Source organism: Monodelphis domestica, chromosome 4 (assembly GCF_027887165.1).
Source record: "Monodelphis domestica isolate mMonDom1 chromosome 4, mMonDom1.pri, whole genome shotgun sequence".
Lineage (NCBI taxonomy): Eukaryota > Metazoa > Chordata > Mammalia > Didelphimorphia > Didelphidae > Monodelphis > Monodelphis domestica.
The window spans coordinates 346239696-346257323 of record NC_077230.1 but is presented as its reverse complement, the minus strand read 5'-3'; the positions used below and the strand labels follow the sequence as shown (position 1 = coordinate 346257323).

The following is a 17628-nucleotide window of genomic DNA, read 5'->3' as shown; positions in this document are numbered from 1 at the left end:
CCAAAAGGAACTTGCTAAAACAACTAAACTTTCGTTTCTTCCTCTGGTAGGTTTTTAAAAATGTAGAACATAGAATGTCAAAGTTAGAAGGGATCTTAGAGAACATAAAATCCAGCCATTTTATAAATCATAAAATTAAAGACTCTACAAGTGAATATAAAAGAATTACTCAGATATATGTTGGATTAGAAGACCTCTGAAGTTTTCTGATTCCAACAACATAAATTGTCAGGGCTAGGGGGGGCCTTATAACATAAAATATAGGAGCTAGAAGAGAACACAGATTTCATTAAGTCCAGGATGAAAACTGAGGTCTAGGAAGAGGAAAAGATTTGTCCAAGTTCACAGAGTAAGTTAGTGACAGGAATGGGAGCAAAATCCAGATATCCTGAGGATACCTTGTTACAATTCTGGGAATTGAACTACAAGCCCAGGATATCTCATAGCTGCAGAAATGATTTTTCCAGCCCAAATTTTGGATCACAATGGCTCTCTGGAAGGTAAAAGAAGAGAAAGAAAGAAGTCCAGTATAATAGCATTCTTCAAAAGGAGGGAAGAGGTTGGTGTTTACAGAGAAATCAATCGACATAGCTCATAAAATCAACTACAGAAATAGCTCCAGATAGGGCTATGAATTCTTAGAACCAATGGAAGGCAAGATTTTGTGGGCTAAAAGAAGAAAGAGGGGCTATCCTCTGCCACTATTCTTGTTTAATTCAAGTAAAGCTGGTTTTCAGAGATGAGGGTACTCCTATAGATTTCAAAACAGAGCTTGCTCGTTATCAGAGAACATATTTACTCTGCTCTCTGTGGCCAGTCTCCTTACTGTTTCTCATACATAACTTGATAATTTATACATCTATGACTTTGCTGATATCATTGTCATTGCTTAAAATGCTAAGTGGAGAGATATGAACAATATGTAATGAAAATGTGAGGAAGAAAAAATAAAGTTTTACTTTGGGGATTCCATTGAACAAATCAAGGAAGGTTACAGGGAGGAGATGGCCTTTGAACTGAACCTTAAAGGGAAGAAGTAAAGACAGTGTCCATTCCAGGAATATAAGAATGATGTGAGCAAATTCACTTATGTGGTGGATGTCATGCCACTTTGGGGCAGCTGGGTGGCTCAGTGGATAAAGTGCCAGGACTGGAGTTGAGAGGCCTTGGGTTCAAATCTGATCTTGGACACTTCCTATCTGTCATTCTGGGCAAGCCAATTAACCTTGTTTGCCTAATCCTTGTCTTTCTGACTTGTTGACTTCTGAGTTGTTACTAGGTTGGAAATAAAGAGTGTATTTATAAGACTAGTACTTTGTAAAGATTATTTTGGCAACTGGGTGAAGGATTGATTGGGAAAAGGAGACAGGTGAGCGAGGAGTCTGTTAACTGTGGTCTAGGTGAGAGATGGAGGCTGTGGGGCTCCCAAACTACAGAACTGGCTATACTACAGCAGTTATAGTGTGTGGAAAAGAGAGGATGGATAAAATGCAGTTTGTGGAGGTTCTATCTATAGGATCTGGCAACTGATTTGCTATGTAGGGGATGGGGGAAAATGAAGGATAAGGAAGAGTCAAAGAAGATTCTGAGATTTCAAGCCTGGCTTATTAAAAAGAAAGTCTGAAAGGCAAGTTTGGTTTGGGGCTAAGATGATAGGTTCACTTTTGGACATGATGAGTCTTGAGGTAGCAGCAAAACCATCCAAGTGGAGCTGTTCATCAGGTTGTTTAAGATCTGGGACCCGAGCTTAGTGAAAAGACTGGAGCTACACTTATAAATATGGAATCATGTCCTTAGGTGAATTGATAATTCAAGACAGAAGCAGATGAAACCACCAAAAAGCAAAAAGTTGAGACAAAATAGGGCTCAAGGTAGAGTCTTAAGGTACACCTCATGTTTTAGGGGATGGATAGAGGATGATGCACAAAAAAGGCTGAGAACAATCAGAGAGGCAAGAGGAAAACTAGGAGTCAACAGTATCATGGAAGCCCTAGGAGGTCAAGATATTTAGGAAGAAGAGTTAGTCAATGTGGTTAAAAATACTGCAGAAAGGTGAAAGACTGGTTAGATTCCACTGGTCTAAAATTAGATAGCCAGAACCCTAGACTTGGGAGTAAGAAAAACATGAATTCAAATCTAATAACTGACACTCATTCTCTGTGTGACCCTACTTAACCTTTATCTCATCTTCCTTGTCTCTAAAATGAGGAGTACTGACCTCCTAGGACTGCTATGAAGATAATATAAGATAATAGCAAAATAATAATAGAAGATAAAATGAGGTAATAGTACTATACAAATTCCATTTACTACTATCGTTATATAAACAAAAGCTCAAACATGTTCTGCTTGGATCCAAAAAACAGAACCAGGAGCAAAGACAATAAGTGGCATTTCTGTTCAGTTTAATGAAAAAATCTCCTGACAATCAGAGCTGTCCAAAAGCATAAACTCCTCATGACAAGAGTTGTTCAGGCTAAGAAATGTCATTTGCTGAGGATACTAAGAAGGTAACTAAGGATTTGGAGAGGAGTTGGACTAGTATGTATAAATCCCTTCCCACTCTGAAATCTTGACAATCTTAATAGAAGCTAATTAAAATAGCATTGTTATGCAAGTTAGATAAACTGATAATTACATCAAAAAGAAGCAGGGATTAAAAAAGAGAAACAAACCAAAACCAAATGCTACCTTTGAAAGGAAATATAAAACTCATTTTCAGTTACCTGCTGTCTGGGCCTGGAATTCATCTTTGTTCTCTGATTTAGGGAACAAAGGTAGGTTAAAGGTCTGTAGTCCTATATTCTCGTGGTGCTGCAAGGTCACCATGGCACACAGTCGGGATAACGGCAATGAGCCTTTTGCAACCATTTGTTCTCTGACATTGGGGTAATAGTACCTGCAAAAAAAAAAATCAAATAATTAGTTTCATCCAAAAGGAAAGTATCTATGAATCATTTTGATTATGTAAGATTTAGGTTTGGTTAATGTTAAAGATCTGTTCACTTTGGCTACTATGAAGAAAAAAAAACATCACAGTCTTTAAACTCAAGCCTTTTAATCAACTCATGTTTCCCTTGACATGCAAGGAATTTTTCTTAATGCATGACTTTGTGGTCACTCTTCTGAATAAAAACCTTTATTTGCCAATGCATTAAAAAAGTATAAATTCCTGATCTGGCATTCTAGGCCTGCCTCAATCTGGCTTAAACTTCTTTATCTCAATATATCTTCCTGTTTCTTACTTTTTTGTCTCAGTCAAATTGGACTACTCCTCTTTTTTCTGCTTTTACCCTACCCTTTCCTATGTCACAGTGTCACAAAAGTATACTGTACGAAGAATGTGATTAATAAATGTTTACATTTATTGTAGGATTACTGACCAAAGAAGGCTTAAAGACCAATATTTTCCAAACTCAAGATAAAGGAATTCAATAGAGGTAATATAAATACATACATATTACCTACAATGGAAATGACACCAAATAGATGAATAAATTATTGAATCAATCAGGGCAATATGAACAACAATTTACAACTTCAACAAACATTTCTTGAGCATGTAAAATGTACAAAACCTATTTTGTACAATGTACAAAATGCTAGAAGTAAAAGATGGAAGCAGGACCTAGTCCTTGACCATAGGAATTTATAGTAAAAAAAAGGGGACATCAGACACACAACTAGGGGTTCTCAATCTGGGTTCTATGAACTTGTTTTTCAAATATTTTGGTAATTATATTTCAATCTAATTGGTTTCTTTTGTAATCCTATATATTTTATTTTAAGCTCTTAAAAACATTTTTTTTCCTGAGAAAAGGTCCATAAGCTTCACCAAATTGCCCAATAGTCACAAAAATGGTCAGGAGCCCCCAGCCGAGAGGTTAAGAAATTTAGGCCTCAAATTGTAACAAGTTCCATTAGATATGTGCTAACATTGTGAGGTACAGTGATAAATAAGAATGTTGCAATAGCAACTAAAGCCATTTTATTTTATAGATTTGCAACTGTCAAGATCTCACAACTGAGTGTCCTTGAAAATATGTGATGTTCTGTCTTGTTAACATCACAAAAGGACATTTAGTTTTGCTTCCTTAAGATAAAAAATTCTGATGTGATTTATAACAATTTACAGGTAAATGCTAACCTAAAAATAACTGTCTGCATTACGTTGAAAATGTGTAAAAGGTACTCTCCAATCCCGTCTGTTATTCAGAGCTCTGACAACATAATGACATTATGTTGTTTTGGACACCCCTCTCTTTGCAGTTACATGAAATATTGTAATAGGCTATCCAAATACATCTGGCCCTAAATATAAGGAAGGGGCTTTTCTTTCTTTGGTGATACAAACTGATATGAGTCAGACTGAGGAAAAATGACAAATGCTGAAGAGGTGGTGGTAAAACAGGTACATTAATGCACTGTTGGTGAAGCTGTGACTTGGTCCAGTAATTCTGGAAGGCAATTTGGAACTATGATCCAAAAGTCATTAAACTGGATTGCTGACCTAGTGTTACCACTACTAGGTCTATATCCTAAAGAGACCAAAAAAAGATGAAAAGGACTCACATGAACAAAAACATTTACAGCTCTTTTTGTGGTGGCAAAGAACTAGAAACTGAGGGGATGCTCATCAAGTGGGGCATAGCTGAACAAGTTGTGGTATAAGAATGCAATGGAATAAGGTAGACTTTACAAATTTAAAGTTAAAAATTAATAATCCTCAACAATGTGCTTTGATGGAAAATCATAAGTTGGGTTTTAGTTCAGTGTTAAGTCACATCCCTTTTTTGTTCCAGGCCACAGCTTACTCTTTAGCTAAATGAGGAGGTTGGATTAGGTATGCTTTAGTGTTGGTTTTTATTTTTTTTAAACCCTTATCTTCTGTCTTAGAATTAATACTGTGTACTGGTTCCAAGGCAGAAGAGCAGTAAGAGCCAGGCTGTGGGGGTTAAATGACTTGCCCAGGGTTACACAGCTAGGAAGTGTCTGAGGTCACATTTGAACCCAGGACCTCCCATCTCTAGGCCTGGCTTTCAATCCACTGAGCCACCTACTTGCTCCACGGGGTGCTTTAATGTTCATTCTTGCTCTAATAGTCTCTGTTCTATAGTCCCTTCCAATTCTAATATACAACATTCTAACTTCCCTATTAGTGCTAATGTTCTATGCTTTAAAGTTCCTTTCAGATCTATAGGGAATATACATGCTTTTCTATTCATGGAAAAACATGGCATCAATATCTCATGCCTGAAATTGTCTTCCCTCCAACTACTGACCCCTGGCTTTCTTTAACTCCCAAATAAAATTCCATTTCTTACAAGAAGCCTTTTCCAAGCCTTTCCCTTCTTAATTCCAGGGTCTTCCTTCTGTTAAACACTTCCAATTTAGCCTATATATATCTTGCTTTGTATATGCTTGCATGTTATTTTCCCATTTGAGTTTAAGATTCATGAAGGTGAGAACTGTCTTTTGTCTCTTTTGTATCCCCAGGACTTAATACATGGCCTGGCACACAGGTGCTTAACAAATGTATATTTAATTAAATTGATGCAGGTCACAAAACCTCCATGCCTGAGCAGACTAATGATCTGATATGGTTGAAAAATTTATCCTGTGATACCAACCCTATTACACGAAACCTCATCATGCTTAGCTAACTAGGTTGGTTCTTACCTGAAAGATATATTCTGTCCATGTAATTCTATTTGAAGTCCTTCCTTTTTGATAAAATATGCCAAAATTTATGATCTATTGATATAATCTTTGAGAACTCAGTCACTTCCAAAATAGGAAGAATAATTTGTGGGGGACTTTTATGGAAGTCTGTAACTGTAATGTCCTATAGAAATGTGAGATAATGATAATGATCATTTTTATTCTTTTCTAAGATAAGAATTCTGTATTCTCCTAGAAACAATGAAAATAGGTCTCTGGACTATGATATAAGGGAAAGAATGCCGATCTTGGAATCATAATAGATTTGAGTTTGGATCATGTATCTGCTACTTATAAGTTTTGTGACCTTTAGTAAGCCATTTAAACTCTGAGCCATAGTTCTAGCTTCTATAAAATCAAATTAATAAAACTGCTAGCAAGTTGAGTTATTATTACCTGCACCATATTTCAAACTGGAGTCCACTTCCAGGCACGAGCCCACACATTGAGAAGGCACTTAGCAAGAGCCTTTGCACAGGGACTTCCGGTGGAAGCAAGAGAGAATGAAGGTATTTGTGGTTGAAGATTGGGTCAGGGACACACAGTGTGGTTGCTGAACGAAAGGGCTTGAGAGTGATTCCTTTGGAAAAGAAGAGCAATTTAATATGATATAGTTCAATAACTTAAAAAAATTAAAAAAAATTTCATTTAATTAGATGATTTAGAATATTTTCCCATGGTTACAAGATTCATGTTCTTTTCCTCTCCTTCCCCTAAACCCTTCCCGTATCTGATGCACAATTCCACTGGATTTAACAAGTGTCATTGATCAAGACCCATTTCCATATAATTAATATTTGCACTAGGGTAGTTCAATAACTTTTAAGAACACTGACTACATGCTAGCTCTGGGTCAGGGGCCTGCAGGGGAAGAAACTGAATTACAGGTGACAATGGCCAAGTCATTTCCCTTCTGTGGGTCTCAAACTCTTTCTCAGCAAAATGATGAAGTTAGACTTAAAAATTGCCAAGTTTCTTCTGTGCATTAATATTCTAAGTTTTAAAATCTCTTCCAGTTTTGATATTCTATGCTTTCTAGCACTGAAAATTAAGTCTGAAGGTCTCTTTTAGTTGGATATTCTTTACTTTATGCCTCTTCAAGACCTTCACAAGACCTTCACTTCCCACCATACAGGAAAGAACTAAGAGACTTACACAAAGATTAAAAACTGGAAAATGAAATAAAGTCTGTACAATGCACTCTACTTACCACTTTCAGGTAACTTAATTCCTTTTAATGTACTCTTCTCTGAGTCTTGAACAGGAAAGCAGTATTGGACATAACAGTCTGCTTCTCCCCAGACTGTTGACTGGAGTGGAATGAGTCCTTTAACTTTTTCCACATGGATCTCAAATTGGTGCTCTATTAGTCCATCCCCCTGACCATCTCTCTGCTAAGGAGAAAGAGAAACATTTTTATAGTTTGAGCAAAGTAACTATATAGTTGGAAATTCTTGAACCTCTAAAAACTACATTACCCAAAATTCCTTTCTTTATTATCTAGAATCCTTTTCCCTTTTCCTGCATTCTCCAGTTTACAAGATTGTATTTAAGTTTGCTGTGACTCCTCCCTCTCTCTTCTTCCTCTAGGTTGAGTTAGGCAGGTTTTACTCTAGCTTTTTATTTAAAGTTATTATTAATAAAACTTTTAAAATATAATACATAGTTACTGAATATTAATTAAAAAACCCACATTTATGGACAACCATGAAGAGATAGAATTCTCAAGTATTTTTAAGAGAGATTTTCAGTTAAGTTAGTAAGTTTTTCACCAGTCACCCAGCCCTGCCTGCCTTCCCACCATCATGGCCACTGCTGCTCTGCCCTCTGCCTGTGCTTTGCCTGCTGCTGTTGCTATTGCTGCTGATTCAGCCTGAGCTGCACCAGCCCAGTCTCCAGCCCTCCAATTGCCTGTGACCAGACCCACTTGCCATTAGGAGCCTCATTTTTTTTTCCCTTTCCCCTCTGGAAGGGTGAGATTCCCCAATCCTCTTGGCCACCCCCTCCAACCCTGCCACGTGGATTTTTCCAGCCTGCCCTAGCCATTTTTCAGCATGGAGAAAAGAAATCCCATCCCTTCTAGTATACAAGCAGATTTTTTTTTTTAAGCTGACCCTGCACTCCTAGTTTAGAAGTTTGCTACTAAAGGTTTTTTACAGGGAGGGCAGGTAGTTAAAAAATCAGTTTTTGGGGAAATTTAAAGTCAGTTTTGGGGAAATATGCCTGTTTTTCCTTCTTTCTCTTGACTCAAAACACCACACCAAACCAAACCTCTTTCCTGCATATGCAAATACGCTATTGTTTTCCCTCAAAGTTTTGCCCCCTAACACCCCATTCAGGTTTTTTTTTTTCTTTTTGAAGAATAATGCTGTTAAAAAGCATAGCTCAGTTTCTTGCCCACCTCAAACAGCTTCCATTTCCACAGAGCCTTATAGAAGCTGATGCAGCTTATAGCTTTAGGGTGTGTTTTCTTACTTCTGATCCTGGAGGTTTTTGTGCTGATTTGATACCTTGCAGTTGAGAGTTTGACTAATCTTAAGATTTGAGGGGGAGATGCATCTCTCTATATCTCATTGTCATTTTGGCCTGCCCAGTTTCTGCATCCCATATGGGATTTCTTCACATTCAGCCCAGTGTGAAGGAGGAACTTAAGAGGGGTGACAAAAGAAATCTAAATGGAAAACAAATATGGGGGAGGAGAAGAACCTTACTGAGATTTGCAGGTGAATTTTAAACTTTTTCAGACTCCAATGTTTTATTCCTTGCTAATCATTTTCAGTTTATTCCCAGCTTATAATAGAGAACAAGTCTATTGAATTGGGGAAAAGGATTTTGACTGCACTCCCTGCCTGTACCTTGTCATTTGCTTATATTATTGTATTTACTGATTGCTTTAAGGTTTAGATTTTTACAAAGTTTATCTGTATTAATCAGATCAATACTATTTTGTTACATGATTCTTTGTTTTGTACCTTTGCTGAAGAACAAAATATCATTGTAAAAGCCCATGAACAACTTGCCCAAACCCTTGTCACTAATTACATTGAAGGTCATATGTTGCCTTAAAAGCCTTTTCTGCCTTTTTGCCTTTATTAACTGTCACATAGAGGATGATGGATAGACTTTATCAAAACTGGTTACAACTGTATACAACCTTTGCAAAATTTAATGACTTAAGAATTTAAATTGTAATTTTAAGGGGTTTTCAGAAATAATTTTAGATAACTAGTAGTTTCTGAATGGATGGGTTTATATATATAGAAGTTCCTGCCAGAGAAAAAACCTTTATATAAAACAGGAAGTCAAAAAGAGCTTCTGTGCATGCATAATAATTTAACTCTTTAGTTTAATTTACTTCCACCAGAACAATCTAGATTACTTGGTAATGTTTTAGATCCCCAAAAGGATTTCATCAACAGTTTAAAATATCTTTGCGAAAAGGTGAAAGATTTGTTACAGCTGTAGAATTTGTAACAATTTGTGTCCATCAGTTCACAGGTTTTTTAAAATATCATACAGTAACTCATGTGAAATATGATAGTAGGTTTGTTTGCTATTGTAATTAACTAGGCTATTGTGAATTTTGGGGACTTTGGTACTTTCTTTGATGTACATATTACTGTTTTATTCTGAAAATCATTTCCACTCACACAATGGTTCATGGCCAAGTTAAAGGATCTCATTTTTTGGTGAGAAATCTTTGTATTCTACCTCTCCTTGGTTGACACAGGGTGTCACTGATTATAAGGTACATATTTTTGATTTAAAAAATTTTTATTATTGTTTTTCCTTGCATGTGCAATATAGTATTTGAGTTTTATTTTTTTTCTCCTTTTTTGTATTTGAAGCACATGTTACCAGTATTGAGATTTTTCTTTAACTTTTTTGATTTTGCAGTAATATAAGTTTAAAATCCATTTGCCCTAGTGCCAAAGCATACCCCAAAAGCTTTAGACTATAAAAATGATGCCATTGATTGTTTAAAAATTATGGGCCTTTGCTTAATGATTCTGTCTGATTCCAGAAGAAAGGAACAAAAAGAGCCACTGTATAGTGCTAAAGAAGTACAAAACTACCTGCATAGTGACTATTGAGCACAAGGTCAAAGAGACCAAATCCCAGTAGGACTGATGAGATTGTGAGCCAAGACAAGAGGACTTGAACTTGTTTGGGTTCGAGGTTGCATCTGTTTTGACATGTCAGAGGCTGGACTTCCTCTGAGCCACACTGTATCTCACTTTGGCTCCTAACTCACTCCTATAATCTAGCCTTTCATAGTGTGGCAAACTTTCTGTAGTCCTGGCTTCTGATTGGATAAATGCATAATTTCTTAAATCATTTTAATTGGGCCTTGAATCAAGGACCTGTTATAGGTTTATTTTTCCTTTACTTAGATTTTTTAGACATAAGACTGATATTTTATCCACAAGTTATTTTTTCCTTTTTGTTTGGATTTTTTGATGTCTTGGATTTCTTTTGCAAATTGATTGATATCATATACCTCATAATTTAGCCATTGATCTCTGAGTGATCCCTATATTTGTTATTTTCCTTGGGGGGGGGGAACTATGTTATTGTGAACTTTGATTTGAATCCAAACAATTTTAGGATAAGAAACTTGCTACCTCCAAGAATCCAGAAGGTGCCATGAAGATGCCTGCAAAGACCACATGCTGCACTAGAGGATCCAGAGTGAACTTCGAGATGTGAATTTGAACTATGGGGGGTTGAAATGCTTTTGTTTTGAATGTATACTCTTATGTCAAAGGGGACTTCCCCCAAATTGGCTTTTTGACAACCTAGTAATCATTGGTTTTGTTCTCTTTTCCTTTTATATACAAATCATTGCAATTTATAAGTTAGTTATGTTTCCATGATCCTTCTGGGGAGACTGGTCTCCCAATAGGATCACGGGGGTAGAGGTGGGGGAGAGGAATGCATAGTTGGAAATTCTTGAACCCCTAAAAACTGCATTACCCAAAATTCCTTTCTGAATTACCTGGAATCCTTTTCCCTGGTCCTCCAGTTTATGTGATTGTATTTAAGTTTGCTGTGACTCCTCCCTCTCTCCTTCCTCAAAGTTTGAGTTAGGCAGGTTTTACTCTAGTTTATTATTTCAAGTTATTATTAATAAAACTTTTAAATTATAATAGTTGTTGAATATTAATTTAAAAACTCACAGCAACTTAAGTAATTTTTTTTTCTAATGCTTTAAGGACCATAGATTGACAACACTGGAAGAGAAGTAATTCACAGTCCCACCCAAGGTACTGCTTTTTTATGTAAAGGCACATATTTTGAACAGAGGAAGCATATTGACTTAGTTAAGCACCTATGTGATTTTTTTAGGGAAAGATGGCTTGTAAACACTCTGGTGACTGGTAGATTCCTAACATTTGCTTCCAAGGCAATTACAGCTTTTTTATTTTTTAAACCCTTACCTTCCATTTTAGAATCAATATTGTGTATTCATTACAAGGCAGAAGAGTGGTAAGGGCTAGGAAATGGGAGTTAAGTGACTTGCCCAGGGTCACACAGCTAGGAAGTGTCTGAGGCTAGATTTGAACCTAGGGCCTTCCATCTCTAGACCTGGCTCTCAATTCTCTGAGTCACCTAGTTGCCCCCAACTATCACAACTTTTTGAAACAGCAGAAGTTCTGGAAAGAATGTGATAATGAAAGAAAGGAAAGAGTCTTTTAAGCACCTGGCCAAGATTTATGCTGGGAAATTAACATAACTTCGTGGAAAATAAAATGTGAAAAATTTAACTAAAATTTATTGGGGAAATACCTGTCAATCCATCCTTCAAGTGACTCAAATGCCACTTCCCTTTCCTTCTTGTGAAATACCATAATGCTTTCCATGCACCTATTTTTATGCATAGATTGTATTTTTGCATACTTGTGTTCTTCCTTGTTTAGATCTTCTAGACTCAAAGATCCTTGTGTAGGGCTCATGACATATTTATATTTCTATTGTCCTTAGCATGAAGCATAAGACCCTTATGTAATAAATGATGCAGTATAGCAGTAAGAACCTGGGACTTGGATTGAAGAGATAAGTATGCTTATCCTAGCCCAAGAATCCATTGACTTTGTAACAACGAATGAACTAACAAATCACTTCCCCTCTCTAAGTCTGTGTTTTTGCAGCTATAAAATAGAGTGAAAACAGTTCTCTACTGATCTGGAAAAATGTTAGGAATTTATCTATGAAACTCAAAGGGTTACAAATATAGGAATTAATAACATCTCTTTCATTTAGATGGGTCTCCAAGAATAGCAGCCAACCTATGATAATGCTCTTCAAAAATTTAGTTAGGCTATTCCTTGGATGACATATGCACTGTCTGTCACTGTGCCTAATTGAAGTCTCTTTAGTTTGTTAGCCCCTGCTTAATGGCACAGATTACTATAGTGGTCTATAGACTTTACAGTAGGATTATCATAATCATTATTATAAGCGGGAATGAGTTCAGAGGACAAAGGCCACTTCAGTGGTTTTGGGATTTAAGACTATGTTTTGGGAGACTGGATAATGATGTTTATAGGGAAATTTAACTTTGGGGCACAGGGGCTTGAAACCATACCTTACTGAAATGGATGGAAATGAGAATGTTTATTACTAAGAAAATGGACATATACATTACATCTGTTGTAAAATACCTAAATAGTTGTTATGGGAAGGAGGGATAAGAATTACTATGTATGTCCTCAAAGAGGTGGATGGATTAGGTCCAATTGGGAAGAGGAGAGAATTACAGGGTAGCAGACTATGGCTCAAAATTAGGGAAAACTTTTTAAAAAATCAGTATTGTTCAAAAGGAGAATATACTGTCTTACTGAGCTCTCCATTAGTGACAGCCTGAGCAGAGGCTGGTTAACAAGTTGCAAGGTAATTAGTAAATTGGAACAGGATTTAAGCTGGATGACCCTGAGATTGTGACTAGCTTTTGGGATTCTTTGCTTCTAGCATATAAGATAATACAGCTTAAGTAACATAATATCCCGATAAAGTAAAAGGAAATGTTATTTGTAGGTTTCATTTATCAGCATGACAAGATTCTATTGGGTTATGTGTCATTTTAGTAATCAGGAGGAGTGAAACATTTTCATTTATGGACTGAATAACATAGCACCAGAATGGGGTTGGGGAGAATCTTCCAATACTTTGTTAGTTTTAATGTAAAAATGAAAAGATTAATTTCTGCTATTATGGTTTCACCAGCTATTATTATGGTCCTCATTCACTGTGTTTAACTTCCACATTAAAGTAACTGGATACTACCATAACAGGAGATGTAGGTGGCTGGTCCAGAAAATGAGCTGGCCTGGGGCTGTAGGAAGGGTCTGATCCATTTTCATTCTTCAACCTCTGTAGGGCTGTTATCTGATTAGCAGAGCCCATAGCTAAAAATACCCGAAGGCTTCCATTCTGATGTCCTGTGAACACATCTATCACGGGTGTGTAGCTGTCCACTGCGACCACTGGGTACTGAGCTTCAAGAAGTAGCTGAGAAATCTTGGGGTCTCTGAAGAGGGCAGAAACTTTGAGTTAGCTTTTAGTGTTGATGATCAATAAACTTTTTTCTCTAGGATATATATACACTTGTCATTACTTATTGGTATTCTTTGGTTTGATATCTGCTCTCGTGAAAGTAACTATAATAAAAAATTTAAAGATCCTAATAGCAGCTAATCTTCCCACCAAAAAACAGATTTCTTTTCAAACCTTGGCTCTGGTACTCAGAGCGCCAGTAAAATCTGGGGACAAAATCAGTGAACTTGTTTGTATTTCTGTTTACAATTATATAACTTAGAACTAGAAAAGCCTCAGAAATAGTCTTGTTATAGGATCAGAGGTTTAGAGCTGGAAAAAGCCACAGAAGTCCTCATTTTACAGAGGAGGAAACAAAAGTCCTGGGAGATGAAACTTTTTTATGGTTATACAGATGTCAAGAAGCAGACAGAGGATTCAAATTCAGGCCCTTTATTTGACTCAAAATCCAATGTTTCACTGTCTTCTTTTTTTTTGAAAATAGGTGCAATTTTTAGTTACTAAGGTTTTATTTAAATTTTGTTTTTGTTCATAACTTAAAATCAAATGAAATGATGATTTCCACATAAAAAAAACTGAAAAAAATAAGTCTGATCATAAAGCAATGAATCTCAATTATATATATATATATATATATATATATATATATATATATTTTTTTTTTTTGCTGTTCCATGTAAGTATTAAAATTCAACATGTAGCTTTCAAGGCTGCCAGAAATTGCAAGACCTCTTCACCCCTTCAGAGGAGATGAGGCCTATATTAATGAAGAGACTTAGTTGAGAGAAAAGCTGGCATCTGAACTTGGGGTGCTGCCAAGGCCCCAGCCTCTGCCCTTGGTTACAAGGCCACCTCTCTTTGTTCTACTTCTAAAGCCAATGTTCTTTAATCTTTTTAGGTATTTGGGTATGAGTATTGTGTTTCGAGAAGAATAAGCAAGTCAGAGAACCTGAAGATGAATCCTGGCTTTGTCAGTTGCCTGAAGTAAATCATTTACCTCTGATCATTTACCTCAGTTTTTTGGGAGTCTACAAAATGTGTATAACGCTTGAAAAGATTTTAGGCCAATAATCTGTATAAGTGGTCACTTTTAGTCTTTATTTGTAAGGCTACTTTAAAGAGTACATCAGTAAGAAGAGGAGAAACTAATCTGGGAGAAAGACTTTCTGGGTGAAAAAAGTAGTCTGATCTTGTTCTCTTTTACAAATCATTAAGAAAAACCCCCCAAATTCTTGCCTTTTGCTTTAGAATAAATACTTTATATTGGTTCCACGGCAGAAGAACAATAAGGGCCAGGAAATAGGGTCACAAAGCTAGGAAGTGTCCATTTAGCTACCTCTTACAAATAATTTCTACTGAGTTTGAGTCCCATGGAAGAAAAACATAAACAATCTGAATGAGTTAATTTACTTGAATGATATGTAAAACTGATGGAGAGGGAGCTTCACCAGTCCAAGCAGCTTGTCCTGTCCTGGGTTCCGAACCTTGTTCCATGCTTCAATTACCATTACATTGTTCTTGAGTCTTTCTAGATACTTGGGGGTCAAAGTGACAGGTGTTACCTAGTGGAGAATGTTGTTAAAGAATATGTGAGAATAAATAGGTAGGAATTCAATGGTTCATAGGAGAAAGAATTTTGGACTGAGGAGTCAGGAGTCCAACACTAAACTATAGATCCCAAATCAAATTCAATGGTATATTCAAAGTCATTCAAAATATTATGCCATCTTACCTGTCTGGTATTATTTTCAACTCTTTCTCATTGCCTTTAATTAAACTGAACTACTATAATTCATAATTAAGATAATGACAGTGTGGTATGGTGGAAAGAGGGCCAGTGTTTGGTCCTTAGTATCTTAGCATCATGCTTCTTGACACTGAATTTAGTTATTCCTAACACAACTGAAACAGTCTATTCCTAGGACTCAGGTCTCTTGTAAAATCTACCAGAGCTTGAGTTGCATTGGGATAGTCCTCAAGAAAACAGGGTCATCTCTACATGAATGAAATTTATTAGAGAACTACAGTAGAGGCTGAACATAGGGGTGCTTAATAAATATTTATTTAACAAATGATGTATCTAAAAACATACTGACTCAGTTACCCATTGTTCCTACTCCTGTTGGTCCAGTGTTGGAGGGAAGAAGTCAGTTACTCAGTCTGTCAGGTAGTCAAGTCACATGCCCCACCTATATGGGAATTATCAGGTACCACACCCAACCTGTGCAAAGGGTTATATATTTGGGGAAGACCTAAGCTGCAAGAGCCTAATGTCTTTTGCCAATGTGAACCTATCAGAATTGTCTTTATCATATTATGAAAGTTGTATTATAAAAAACTGGCCCATCTTGAAAACCTTGCCAATCCCCAGCAATTAGATCATCAAGGTGTATTACCTTGACACACTTTAAGGAATTTTTTCTTTTAGCAGATGGAGTATGTTTATTACCTGGGAGAAGTTAAAGGTTGGTTCTGTTGTGCCCCATACAATAGCAGATCTTGTTACTTCCTCTGTACTAAAGAATTTACAGTTTAAATATACATTGCATGTTTGCTGCTTTTCAGATGTTCCAGTAACAAAGTCTTTTCCATCAGGTACCATCAACAGGACATGTAATAGCAGAGGTTTTTCTTGTGTCGATTTGTTCATCAGAATTCCTGTACTGTGAAAGGATGACAAGGCCGTGGGTACTGACAGCTTCGGCCCAGTGGGGCAGGTTGGATCTGGGCTCCAATGTCCTAAGTATTGTTTTTGCTTTGAAGTTTCTTCGTTAACATGTGTCAGGGCCTGAGGATTTTTGCCAGAGGTGGCACTTTGACCTCCTCCTAACGTTTGTTTGACTGGGCTTGTAGGAACACATACTGGAGGCTGCTGGGTACCACTGAGTGTCTTAGAGTTTGTGCTACTAACATCTCTGTTATCACCTGCAAGCTGTACTGAGACCTGTAAAGCACAGAGGAGAGAGTTGACTTGAAATGTCATGATATCATCCAAGATCTGACACATTTTGGAATTAGAGGGAATCTCAGGAAATGGAATATCAGGGCTGAAAGGGAGGAGATGGGTTGAAGGGATGCTGAGCTAGTAATTTATTTAGAGTGGTAACTTCTAGATTTTCTTTGTAAAGTAATTTTAAAGAGCATATCAGTAAGAAGGGGGAGAAGCTAAACTGAGATTAAGACTTCCTAGATGAAAAGTAGTTTGAACATGGTTGCCATTGCAATTGTAAACCTTAAAATTTCTTAGACTTATGAATGTTGGAAATTTCCCCATTTCCAACATTAGGTAGGGAGGGTCCTTCTCCTCCCTACCTAAGACTACTTTAGGACAGAAACCTTTTGCTAAACAATGGAAAGGGCTTTGACCTATGCTTAAGCATAGAACAGGAAGTTCTTTGAGTCATGATTGATTTTAGAATTGATACAATAGAGATACTTGGAATGACAGAACCAGGTCTTGGAACTTCCAATCTCCACCCTACTCAGGGTAACAGGATTTAGGAAGGGCTGCAGCAAAGGATCAAGATTTAATTATTTGAGAATATGACCTTCAACATACATGTGCAAAGCCACAGACCTCTGGGCAGTCCTGGGTTAAACTAGAACCACCATTGGCACAGGGGAGACATGGACAGTGATTGGTAGATGTGAGAACTGAGGGGAGGGGACTTAGATGGTTTCCTTAAAGATAGCGGGGTCTGAGGAGAGAAGGTGGTTGGAGAGGTTTTGCTCTGAGAAGCTTGCTCTGAAGGAAGCTGGAGGTGGAGGCCCCTGAGACTGTTTCTCCATTTTGGTCACGTGGGTGATAGGGACTGATCTCTTTTCTTTGCCTCAGCTATCTAAGGGCTTGGGCCTTTTGGCCCGGCCTAAACAGAGGGGGTATTTAAGCCCTATTCCCTTCTCTCCCCTTTCCTTCTCTCTCTCTCTCTCTCTCTCTCTCTCTCTCTCTCTCTCTCTCTCTCTCTCTCTCTCTCTCTCTCTCTCTCTCACCTTTCTTCCTCCTGTTTGTAATTAAAAACTCCATAAAAGGTTGACTGCTGACTTGAGTTTTCATTTAGGAATTACATAGCTGAATTCCTTGGCGACCTTAAATTAATATATATCAGTCTTTTAAAGTGATTTCCTTGTCACACAAATCATTTCTATTGGGTTTGAGTCCCATGGAAATAAAAATAACAAGCAAACTGCAAAAGTTAGTTTACTTGAATCACATATAAAATTGATGGAGAGGGAGCATTACCAGTCCAGACAGTTTGTCATGTCCTTGGTTCGGAACTTTGTTCCATGCCTTAATTATATTGTTCTTGATTCTATCCAGGAATTTGGGGATCAAAGAGCCAGGTGTTACCT

General features: G+C 37.0%; 1 protein-coding gene across 6 annotated transcripts in view; it reads right to left on the bottom strand.

Annotated features, from left to right (window-relative positions):
* C2CD3 (C2 domain containing 3 centriole elongation regulator) overlaps nucleotides 1-17628 on the bottom strand; it is a 176429-nt gene that overhangs the window by 85748 nt on the left and 73053 nt on the right. For all 6 annotated transcript variants that reach the window (XM_007490990.3, XM_007490993.3, XM_056794986.1 and 3 more), the window contains 6 exons: nucleotides 15728-16222; nucleotides 14689-14840; nucleotides 13009-13252; nucleotides 6932-7115; nucleotides 6118-6301; nucleotides 2727-2899 (listed from right to left, as the gene is read on the bottom strand). In XM_007490990.3, coding sequence (XP_007491052.2) covers nucleotides 2727-2899; nucleotides 6118-6301; nucleotides 6932-7115; nucleotides 13009-13252; nucleotides 14689-14840; nucleotides 15728-16222 — 1432 coding nt within the window. The remainder of the gene's footprint in view (nucleotides 1-2726; nucleotides 2900-6117; nucleotides 6302-6931; nucleotides 7116-13008; nucleotides 13253-14688; nucleotides 14841-15727; nucleotides 16223-17628) is intronic.